General features: G+C 38.1%; 1 protein-coding gene across 3 annotated transcripts; it reads left to right on the top strand.

Annotated features, from left to right (window-relative positions):
• The first annotated feature begins 695 nt into the window (after window positions 1-695).
• On the top strand, window positions 696-11,786 carry LOC127965847 (ankyrin repeat domain-containing protein 55-like). 3 transcript variants are annotated; one of them, XM_052566539.1, is made up of 11 exons: window positions 696-926; window positions 2,665-2,784; window positions 3,261-3,391; window positions 3,571-3,680; window positions 4,121-4,181; window positions 7,232-7,360; window positions 7,620-7,804; window positions 7,996-8,163; window positions 9,608-10,245; window positions 10,883-10,972; window positions 11,491-11,786. In XM_052566539.1, coding segments are annotated over exons 1-11 (1,674 nt in total). In that variant the 5' UTR covers window positions 696-886; the 3' UTR covers window positions 11,493-11,786. The 3 variants fall into 3 exon arrangements, with proteins under 3 accessions (XP_052422499.1, XP_052422498.1, XP_052422497.1); XM_052566538.1 differs by having other exon boundaries at window positions 11,468-11,786; XM_052566537.1 differs by having other exon boundaries at window positions 11,288-11,786.
• Window positions 11,787-12,256: the final 470 nt, after the last annotated feature.

Below are 12,256 nucleotides of genomic sequence, written 5' to 3'. Positions count from 1 at the left end.
ACATTGTAAATATAGAATAGAATAGAATAGAATAGAATAGAATAGAACTGTGACAAGACATAAGAATAGAATAGAATGGACAAGAACAAAACAGAATAGAACAGAAGAATGTAAAATTTGGATAAGATCATATAGAATGTAGAACAAAATAGTGTAAATAATTATATGATATAGAATAGAATAGAAAATAATAGAATAATAGACAAGAACAAAACAATAGAACAGAACATAAAATCTAAAAAAACAAATATTATGGAACATAACGAAAGAATATTGAATATAACAGAACAGAAAAGAATAATGAAAATAAAGTAAATGTTAGGAGGTATAATAAAAGAATATAAAATAATTTAGGTTAGTGTTTTCACATTTTATCTGGTCTTTTCTGTAGTTAAGAAAGAAAGAAAGAGAAAGAGAAAGAAAGTAGTTGACATTCCCCCTGGTTGGGAATTACTTATTGAAGGAATAACTGCTAGAGTTGAGAACACACAGACACACAGACACACACACAAACACACACTCACGCACATGCACGCACACACACACACACACACACACACACATACTCACACAGACACACACACACACACACACACACACACTCACACACACACACTCACACACACACACACACACAGTGCTGTGATGTGAAGACAGGTTGAAGAGCAGCTTCTGCACATGCTCAGTGTGTTTCCCATCACATCACACACAGTCACACAGAGCCTCCTCCTCCAGGAGCTGCTGCTCTCTCTCTCTCTCTCTCTCTCTCTCTCTCTCTCTCTCTTCTCCTGTTCCTCCTCTCTTCCCCGCGCGATCGCTCTGAGCAGACGAGACATCATGTCGTGGACACCAGAGGGATTCCTCTGAAGACTGCATCTGATCTGCTATGGAGTTCAACTCTTCATCTGTGTTTGAGCAGCATAAAGGTAAAGCACCACACACACACACACACACACACACACACACACACACTGATAACCAGGAGGGGTTAGTGCTGCTGCCACTGTTGCCATAGTAATGCGTATCTACGGGTTTTGCCCATCATTTGCCTGCGTGATGTGAGAGCTGCCATCTGTTTGTGAATGAAGAGGAGGATGCCCACGACGGATTATTTGTAAACCACGAAGTGAGGGTCGCCATCAATCCCAGGGTTTGATGATTAATTCTGGGGGTTTGTGTTGCTGTGGATGAGGTGTGTGACAGCTGCTCTGTCAGCAGATCTTCTGTGTTGTTATGGATGTAATGCACTCATCCTACACAATACATTCATAAACCCAAAGGAATATCTGATTGCTCACCGGCTGCTCGAGCTGTTAATTTCATCATCTTGTTTTCATATCTCCTTAGGTAGGAGTTAATTAATTTGTGGGATCCAGTTGTTGACATGAAGTAAGAATATTGAACAATGAAAGCTTAATATGAACTATAAAATATTATACTGCCTTAAGGTTGGGGTCAGTAAGATTTTTTTATCTTTTTTAATTCCATCTCCTTTGCTCATCAAGGCTGTATGCATTTGAATATACAGAAAGAATAGTAATTATTTAAAATACACATTTTCTATTTTATTATACTTTGAGATATAGTTTATTGCTGTGATGATGCAGACCAATCAATTTTCAACATCATTCCTCCAGTCTTCAGTGTCACATGATCTTCAGAAATCATTATAATATGATGATTTATTATCAGTATTGGAACCTGTGATATATATATATATATATATATATATATATATATATATATATATATATATATATATATATATATATATATATATATATGTTTTTTTTTTATTCTTTGATGAATAAAATGTTAAAAACTACAGCATTTTTCTAATATTTTCTAACAATATAATTTTTACTATCACTTTGCTGAATAAAAGTATTAATTTCTTAAAAAAAAATTAATAAACATTGTTCTTTTTAAATTTTTATTCATCAAAGAATCCTGAATAAAACATTGATAATAAATCATCATATTTTCATGATTTCTGAAGATCATGTGACACTGAAGACTGGAGGAAAGCTGCTGAAAATACAGCGGAGCATCACAGAAATAAATGACATTTTAAAGTATATTAAAATAGAATTTTTTTATTAAAATGTAAGCAATATTTCACAAAATTCCATTTATTTTCTGTATTTTTGATCAAATAAATGCAGACCTGACAAGTATAAGAACGTATATAAAAAAAACATACAAAACTTACTGATCCCAAACGTTTGAACAGCACTGTAGATCATTTTGCTTGACAAGAAGTTGGTGAAATATTTTGAAGTTCGTATTGAGATTTCTCACTTTTTTGCTTGCAGACCTACAATAAAAGTAGTAGTTTGAGATCTCTAAAAGGAGACACATGAGAATACAAGGATCTTCATCAGAAACATTTGAGATGCAAAATTCACCCTTTGCTCTGTTTATGTTTGAGATTGTTCATGAGAATAAAAATCATCTTGAACACCTGCTTCTTTTGACCTGATTACAAATCACTTTTTAATTTCAAACAATTAGCATGCCTTGAAAGATCGATGATCATAAGTTGATTAATCTGAAGCTGACAAGTCAATGATAAGCAGCTACTGTCTGCCTTTATTCTTCTAAACTCGGTTCATCTTACACCCAGCGGAGCAGATGTTGTTGAATGATTCATGTTCCTCTCAGAAGCTGCGGAGGAGCTTGATCTGAATGTGGTGTACCAGGCAGCAGCAAACGGAGATGTGAACACGCTGACCTCCACCATACGAGAGGACCCCTCCATCCTCGAGTGCTGCGATAGTGAAGGTGATCTTCATCACATACACACTCTTCACGAAGCTCATTCTGATGCTAGTTTTATCTTTGTGAAAAACTTCACCGCGCTTAATTGAAGTCAGTGTGTAGGGTAGTGTTCTTCAAAGTATATGTAAAAAAGTATCTCTACTTGAGAATTTTATAATATTACATGTACAGACCACTTAAGTGTACTTAAAAAAGTACACTTTCTTGAAACTTGAGTTCACTTAAATAAAAAGCACTTTGTGATGAGTTCAAATGGAAAACCACATCCATCCAACACCCCTAGCACTAAGGTTTTGAGTTTTGCACGAACATGCAAGCTAAAGAAAACCTATAAGCATTGTCATGCAGTTCACACATTCAGCAAATCTGAGCCAGAAATAAGCCATCATCATAAACAGATTACAGTAGAGCTGGCCCGTGGTTTAATTTGATCGAGAGCTGCTGTTAAGTGTTTCTGACTGCGGATGTCTTGATGACAGGCTCCACACCGCTGATGCATGCTGTGTCTGGGAGGCAGGTGGATACTGTCAAACTGCTGCTGAAGATGGGAGCTTCTATCAATACACAAGACGCCTGTGGACGGACGTCCCTCTCTCTGGCAACATACCTGGTAACGAAACTCTCTGAGGATCACTGACGAGCTGGATCCCTTTAAATGCACATTGTGTGCATTGCTGACAGTGGATTGTGTTTATAACCCGCACGTATGAAGTTGAAGTGACCTTCCAAGCTTTGACTGAATTAAATGCTTCTTTGGTTAGTTTAGTCTGGTGGTTTTATCCTGTGCAGGGCTGGCTGGAAGGCTGTGTGTGTTTGCTTCGCAACGGGGCGAAACAGAACATTCCCGATAAGAACGGACGCTTGCCAATACATGCTGCTACCGCCGAAACTGACTTCAGGTAACGAGGAAGATAAAGATCACACAATCCTCATCAATAGTGGCATAAAAACACATTTTAGGCTAAATATAAAAAAAAATTGAATTGTGCACAAGTAGTATGCTAAATAAAGTTTAATTATCATTTTTATTTAAGTCTCAAATGATATGTCAGTAAATATGCTAATAGATTTGAACTATGAAATGCATTTTAAATTTATGACTTTTTTACTAGGGACTGTTGTCAACACAGAATAGTAACCTCAAACCAAAAATGAAGCTCATTTACTTTTCTAATGCACGTTCCTTGAATCATCAGTGCACATTTTTTTTTACCAATCCCTCCTTTTTTAGCCTTATTTTATTTCTTGTTGATTTCCTGGTTCGCTGTTATGTTATGGAAGTAAAATGGTGTTTGCAGCATTTATAGAGTAATAATCATGTTTTGTTTGTTTGTTTAAGGCTTATGGCTGTGCTGCTACAGCAGTCGACACTGTGTGAAATCAACCATCAAGACAATGAGGTGAGTCAGAGCAGATGTACTCAGGCACGTCCTGATTTTGCCAAGTTCGATGTGTTCCTAGGTCAACATATTTTGTTGACCCTGGAACAACATTTTACTCCAAAAATATATTCTTAACCTACACCTAAACCTAACCTTAACCATGAGTAATCCCTAAAATCAGAGGAAATGATAGATGAATGACACTGATGTACAAGCACCAAACACTAATTTTAAGCGTAAACTTCACAAAATCTATAAACTGGTTCTTCAAATCTGATTGGTTAATCACAATGTTGTTCCAGGGTCAACAATGATGTTGTCCCAGGAACATGTCTCACTTGGTAAAATCAGGTTCTGCTGTACTCAGTCATTTGAGTTTCAGCTTGGTAAAACCCTTTAGATAAGAAGAATGGTTATATAGTAATGATTGTACATGTGTAGTGCAATTCAAATCTTAAAAGTATATTTTAAATGCTATACACTTTTATAAAAGAAATGCAAAGTTTGTCATGAAACTTGTCATGTTCTAACTCAGTCTGATATAATGGCATCATTGTTTACTGTACATGGTGCACCTGAATGGTTTCTTTTAACATCGCCAACCAATGAGATTGCTGTTTAATATTCAAACACTCAGCCAGTGTTTGCTGTAGCATTGCGCTTCAGAAATCCTGCTCCTTCCCCAGCTCCACCTGTATAGATCGGATGAATGTTTCATATGGGGATATTTCATAGTATATGTGATATAGTATGTGCAGCAGCAGTATTTCTTACATGCTCACAGCAGCATGTCTGTGCATGGATGTACTAGCAGTAGCTAGTGCTTGTGTGAGAGGTTTATGAGATGATAGCCTCTTCTTTAGTTTAAAAGAGTACTAAATATTTTATTTATTTATGAAAGGTATATTATTCTGAAAATTCACATTGGCTGAAAAATTGTAATGAAATTTTAGGTGCAATCTATTTGGCATGAGCCAAGTGATCAGAATAAATCAGAAAGTTAATTAGCCCTTACGGTTCAAAGGTTATTAGCAAGTAGTCAATTGGCTCAAATGTAGAATGGCTTTAATAGTGTTTCTCTTTCCTTAAAGGGTTAGTTCATTCAAATAGCAAAATTATGTCATTAATAACTCAGCATCATGTCGTTCCAAACCCGTAACACAGTTTAAGATATTTTAGATTTAGTCTGAGAGCTCTCAGTCCCTCCATTGAAGCTGTGTGTACGGTCTACTGTCCATGTCCAGAAAGGTAAGAAAAACATCATCAAAGTAGTCCATGTGACATCAGAGGGTCCGTTAGAATATTTTGAAGCATCGAAAATACATTTTGGTCCATAAACAACAAAAACTACGACTTTATTCAGCATTGTCTTCTCTTCCGTGTCTGTGTGAGAAAGAGTTAAAAACAAGCCAGTTTGTGATATCCGGTTCCTGAACGAATCATTCGATGTAACCGGATCATTTTGAACCAGTTCACCAAATTGAACTGAATCGTTTTAAACGGTTCGTGTCTCCAATACGCATTAATCCATAAATGACTTAAACTGTTAACTTGTTTAATGTGTCTGGCACTCCCTCTGAGTTCAAACAAACCAATATCCCGGAGTAATTCATTTACTCAAACAGTACACTGACTGAACTGCTGTGAAGAGAGAACTGAAGATGAACACTGAGCCGAGCCAGATAATGAACAATATACTGACTCGTTCTCAAGTGAAGAACCGGTCGCATCGGTGTTCGGATCACCAGTAGTTCTTTCGGACAGTTCGATTCAATAAACCGATTGAAGAAATTCAGAAAATCATTCGAGATGATTGCCCTTGATTCCAGCCTTCGGTTTACCTGGGCTCATAACACTTGCACAGAATCAGTTCAGAATCAATCGCCAAAAGAATCAGTTCAGTTCAGACGCTCTGTGTGTCGGTCTGCTTCACTCTGAATCACACATGTGCAGTATCATCAGCTCCTCGGTTCACGAATCGGACGCGTCTGACAGAAACGTTTCTTCATTCGTGAACGAGTCAGTCTATTGTTCGTTATCTGGCTCGGCTCGGTGTTCATCACAGTAGTTCAGTCAGTGTACTGTTTGAGTGCATGAATTACTCCGGGATATTGGTTTGTTTGAACTCAGAGGGAGTGTCAGCCACATTAAAAAAGTTAACAGCTTAAGTCATTTGTGGATTAATGCGTATTAGAGATGCAAACCGTTTAAAACGATTCAGTTCAATTTGGTGAACTCGTTCGCCAACCGGATATCACAAACTGCTTTGTTTTGAACTCTCTCTCTCACACAGACACGGAAGAGAAGACAATGCTGAATAAAGTCGTAGTTTTTGCTATTTTTGGACCAAAATGTATTTTCGATGCTTTAACAAATTCTATCTGACCCTCTGATGTCACATGGACTACTTTGATGATGTTTTTCTTACCTTTCTGGACATGGACAGTATACCGTACACACAGCTTCAATGGAGGGACTGAGAGCTCTCGGACTTAATCTAAAATATCTTAAACTGTGATGATGAACCAAAGATGAACGGAGGTCTCACAGGTTTGGAAAAACATCAGGGTAAGTTATTAATGACATAATTTTGCTATTTGGGTGAACTAACCCTTTAATCTCTCTGTCTAGCTTGTACTATGCTGAACAATGCCTGAAACTTTGTATTGTGTTTTGACCCTTTATAATGAATCACTTGTTCTATTCCTAAATTGTAAGTCTCTTTGGATAAAAATGTCTGCTGAAATGAATCAATTTAAATGTAGTTGTGTACAGGGAATGCACAGAGTAGAAATTCTACTGAATTTGCATTAAATCTGGGGTTTTAACTACATTTAAGTTCCTTGTTATAGGCTTACCTGCAATTTTGCAAATATCTAGTTTTTTCCATTATTCATTAATTATTTTTATATTTATTAATAAATAATGATACTTATTGTTATTTATTAATTCCCATGTATTGCCATTAATTCCCATGAAAACAGAAAAATCCTGCAACCCTATAGGAAGGTACAGTCATCAAAAGTTGGTAGGGTGCATCTGGTTAAGTCTCAGACTGTGATTGGCAGGGAATGACGGCTCTTCACTGGGCTTCTTTCCATAACCGGCCCGAGCATGTGCAGGCCCTGCTGCAGAGAGGATCCGACCCCACGCTGGTGGACAAAGACTTCAAAACGGCTCTTCACTGGGCTGTGCAGGTACAAATCACAAACAAACACATCACTATACTACCATTTTCTTATATAAAACATATTCTACATCAATACATGATTGTATTTATAATAATGATATAATTATCAGTATTTTTTATTTATCTCGTAAGCTAGACAATTTTCATATTTCATCACGTAATACAATTTCCGTTAAAAAAATTTTTGTGAAACATATACATAGCCTACATTGCAAGTTAGTTATTAGTTTACAGTTTATGTCTCATTGTTTTCAACTCTTTGGCAGAGCGGCAGCCGGTTAATGTGTTCTCTCATTCTTGACCATCATCTGGGCTCCTCTGTGATCAATTACGATGATGAGAACGGGAAGACCTGCGTTCACATCGCCGCCGCTGCAGGCTTCAGCGACATCCTCTATGAACTGTCTCGCGTTCCTGAGACCAACCTGCAAGCTGTAGACGTGGATGAACGGTACAGTAACTTTCTGATATTTACATTAGTTTGTCAGCTTGTGGAGTGCTAATCATTATTGTGTTTACCAGAGGGTCAGATAGAACAAAATGTAGTGCTTTAATAGGCATTATTGAGCTTACACTTCATGCATTACTAAATTATAAACTTTCGTTTCTCATTATTGTACGCTATATCTGTTTTTGTGTCAGGACCCCCCTTCACTGGGCCGCTGCAGCAGGGAAAGATGACTGTGTTCAGGTATTGCTGGAGCTGGGAGTGGAGCCCAACCCGCGAGATATTAATGAGAATACGCCACTCACATACGCCATGTACTGCGGTCATACTGCATGCATCAAACTCCTCTCCACTGAAAACAGGTTCGTTGTTCTTTGTTAGAAAGCAAAAATGTATATTTAAGTTGCCACTTTTGACAATAAAGAGCAGGTGAATAGAGAGTGGGCTTTACCCCTCCCAAGTGTAGCAACACAGGTGTGTTCATGAATTGTCTTTGTTTTTTGTACATCAAAAAACAGCATAATTTAGAGGTAAAAGCCTATTTTCTGTTCTGTTTTTGACCCCCTCATCAGAACGAAACGATTAACAAAGAAAGCGATAGTGATCATGTGATAAAAACAGCTACTCACACTTGTGTGTTGCAATATTATACCATTGGATCCAATATCGTTGATGCAGCATTGTCTTTTAGTTTCAATCTTTCTGAAAATCCTGCGTCAAATTGTGCCTGGTTTGTAAATTAATCCGCTGTAAAATGAAGTGAACAAAGGACCACATTTTTACTGACACATTCGGGCACTTCATTATAAAATATTGTTCAAAAACCTGCTTTTGCCGCTTTTGTCATTTACCTACAATGCACGCATGATTCTGAGGTTGGGGCTTAACAGGTAGTGATGTAGAATCAGTGGGCGGGGCTGAACAGGAGTAATATAGAATAGGTGGGTGGGGCTTAACAGGAGTAATGTAAAATTGTGGGTGGGGCTTAACAGGCAGTGATGTAGAATCAGTGGGCGGGGCTGAACAGGCAGTGATGTAGAATCAGTGGGCGGGGCTGAACAGGCAGTGATGTAGAATCAGTGGGCGGGGCTGAACAGGTAGTGATGTACAATCAGTGGGCGGGGCTGAACAGGCACGGGGCTGAACAGGCAGTGATGTAGAATCAGTGGGCGGGGCTGAACAGGCAGTGATGTAGAATCAGTGGGCGGGGCTGAACAGGCACGGGGCTGAACAGGCAGTGATGTAGAATCAGTGGGCGGGGCTGAACAGGCAGTGATGTAGAATCAGTGGGCGGGGCTGAACAGGTAGTGATCTAGAATCAATGGGTGGGGCTTAACAGGGAGTGATGTAGAATCGGTGGGCGGGGCTAAACTGGCAGCGATGTAGAAGAAGGCGTTGATCCTTCCTCTGTGGAGGCGGTGTTTAACAACACTATTAGATCATAATTTTGCACATTCCACAAGCTGTCGTTTTGGCTGATTGGCTTCAATAAAAGCTGTTTTTAGATTTATTTTTTTTTATAGTTTTTGAAGAGTTTGAAACTTTCAGGATGTTTTAATAGTAAAATTACCTCTTATGTCAAAAGATCAAGAAAATTTTGATATCTCAGTTCATGACCCCTTTAAGGTGACAAGCAATGCACTGTTGGGTAGCTGCAGCAAGTGTTTGGAATCTGTGGTAATTTAAAATAGGTAACATTAAAATAAAGCATACTTATATTGTAGTTCTTGTATTAATCAGATGTAAAATGCAGGAATATATCCCATTAAGTATTTTCTTAACTAAAGATGGCCTTATTTTTCACAGGTCTGAGTCAAGCAGGCCACTGCATGCCCAAAACAGTGACCCTTCTATACGCAAGGAGGGGAAATTTCGCATGCTAAACCACATCTTCAGTAAGAAGAAGAAAGAACTGCATCCTTCTCAGCAGACAGACTTGAGTCAAGAAGGTCAGCTGAAAGAAGAGTCGTCTGAGGTGGATGACATCATCACTATGTTCGATTGTGTCAATGAACCCAGAGATGAGAGCGAAAACAGCGCTGCTGTCAGAAAACCAAATAATGAGTCTGAGAAAGTCCACCTCGCTGAGGACACATCCTGCAAGGACCTCCAAAGCCTCCCACCCATACGCACACAGAGTCTTCCTCCAATCACTCTAGGGAAGTCCCTGCTGCTAAACTCTCAGACTTTGGCCCACAGGACCAGCGGAGGTCATGTGGCAGGACACTTAGCACACAGGTCGCAGAAGAGCAAGAGTGAGCATGACCTGTTTGATAGCAAAAGTAAAGACCAGAAAGCTGCAGGATCCAGTCAGATACTGACTCACAAAGCATGGATCTCAACTCCATCTGAACGGCTGCTTGACAAGCTGCTGCATGGATCCTCAAGCCCTTTAGACGTGCTGTGCTCAAACCCCACGCCATACATACAGAGAAATGACCCAGGTGAGATATCTAATTCTGCAAGTCAGGTGAACGTTTTTGACTCATAGGATTATTTTAATTCATTCATTTTAACAATCACCTAGGTTTTAAAAGATTATCCAATTATTATAATAGCGAATGGCTCTGAACTGTTTACCACATATGTTACTTTGTCCAAGTTTTTAGGCATTTGGCAGAATTTCACTAATTTGTGCTCAAGTGCAAGAGCTTAAGTGCGAAATTACAATACTTCTGATGTCTTTGAAACATGGTTATAGTGATGTTGCAATATAGTAGAGTTAAGACATAACACACTACAGGTCAAATTATATATATAAAAAAGTAATTCTTTAAGCCACATCAAAGGATTATTAAAACATAATGATTTAAAATGTACTTCAAAGTAAAACTATTAATTTGACAAAGTAGATCTTTCTTTAAAAGTCTGCTTAAGTGTGGTAGACACCGTTTAATTAAAATGATGTTATTTGCTGCTAGTACAGACTGTGAATTTTTGTTTCAGTTGCTTCATATTATTGTTCTTTTTTAAATAGTCAAGAGTCTCGAACTGAAGAATCTCCTAGATATAAATCAGTGAATTAGTCAAGTATGTCATGTATATTTGTAAAATTCAGAATTGTGTGTCTTCTCCAAACAGCTCACAATCATCTTTTTCCACCGAGGCTCAGAGAATCTGCTTTTACACGTAACAGTCTGGCTCCGATCCGTGACCACTGCACTCACAGATGTAAGTTTATCCTTTATATCCTAATTTAATACTTTCATGCTTCATAAGACTATGCAATGCAATCCCTTGTACATAATGCTCAAGAAAAGATTTACTAAAGATGGCAATTTGAAATGATAAAAACTTGTCTATGTGGTTTCATATTTGATTATGTTTATAATTAAAATGGGTCTAATCTATTGACATTGATATGAAATGTATTACAACACTTCCCATGTCTTCCCTGCATGATAAAACAATATTAGCATCCATTAAATATGATACACTCAAAACTGGTATTGTTCACATCTTCGGTTTAACGAATGTGGTCCACAGTTTCCTTGCCACCCGACCAGGTCTCTCAGGGAGTGAAGAAGTCGAAATCCTCTTTAGCAGCAGGTCTGGCTGTACTTCCACCTCCGTTTGCATCCAAACCACACCGAGCCGTCTTTCCTCAAAGCCAGACGCTCGGCTCCTTCCCACCGCTGACTGGAGAACCTTTACGAAACATTCAAGTTCTTCCTGCCATTCCTCCACAGAGAAAACGCAGCCCATCTCCGCTCAAGACCCAGAATCTCTCTGACAACAGAAACTGATGGAAATCTGCCTGAACTGAAACACTGTTCATCTTTTCATGGGTCATCTGGATTCATGCTGAAGAATCACTGTTTGATAAAACTACTGAGTCTTTAACAAGACCGTTTTTCATACAGTTTTACAACTATGATCTTTTTTTATGGCATGCATGGTTGAAATTTTGACTGTAGCATTTAAACACACTTTAAGCTGATTGTTTACTGTTACTGTTAATAAAGGAAATTGTTGAAGTATGGAATCGTGATAACTTACTGTTATGATAATAGAGTCATAAAGTCAAAACATTAACTCCAAAGTTGTAATAGGGAGTCTTTACCTTAAAATAACTGAAAGCAACTGTATGTAAGTTATTTTTACCTTGAAATATCAGTTTCCAAATCATTCTGATGGTACACTGACTTATAGCAAGGAGAAAGGCTTTGTTTCTTTCCCAGTCTCCCTCAAATGTCTGTTCTGGGAGTGTGTAAGTAACAAATAATGATGTGTCACTTCCAACTGTAATTATGAGAGTAATCACAGTTATGACTGTGAATTTAACTCACTTAACTGTAGGGGGCTCCAAGTCACAAAAATACACACAACTACACACTTATTTTTTTTTAAGCTGCTTCCGGTGTATTTTACTGAGGTTTGAAGATGAAATCTTCAGAAGGAGCAGACTGCATTATCTGAGATGAATCACACAAAACCAGACAGGTTTCGATAGTT

The sequence above is a fragment of the Carassius gibelio genome, chromosome B10 (genome assembly GCF_023724105.1).
Source record: "Carassius gibelio isolate Cgi1373 ecotype wild population from Czech Republic chromosome B10, carGib1.2-hapl.c, whole genome shotgun sequence".
NCBI lineage: Eukaryota > Metazoa > Chordata > Actinopteri > Cypriniformes > Cyprinidae > Carassius > Carassius gibelio.
The sequence above is the reverse complement of the archived record's forward strand: the minus strand, read 5'-3'. Positions and strand labels throughout refer to the sequence as shown.

Coding starts and splice junctions, on each gene's coding strand:
- LOC127965847 (XM_052566537.1), top strand. CDS start 887: ATGGAGTTCAACTCTTCATCTGTGTTTGAGCAGCATAAAG. Junction 4,182..7,231: donor TCAACCATCAAGACAATGAG/GTGAGTCAGAGC, acceptor TGTGATTGGCAG/GGAATGACGGCTCTTCACTG. Junction 10,246..10,882: donor CATACAGAGAAATGACCCAG/GTGAGATATCTA, acceptor TTCTCCAAACAG/CTCACAATCATCTTTTTCCA.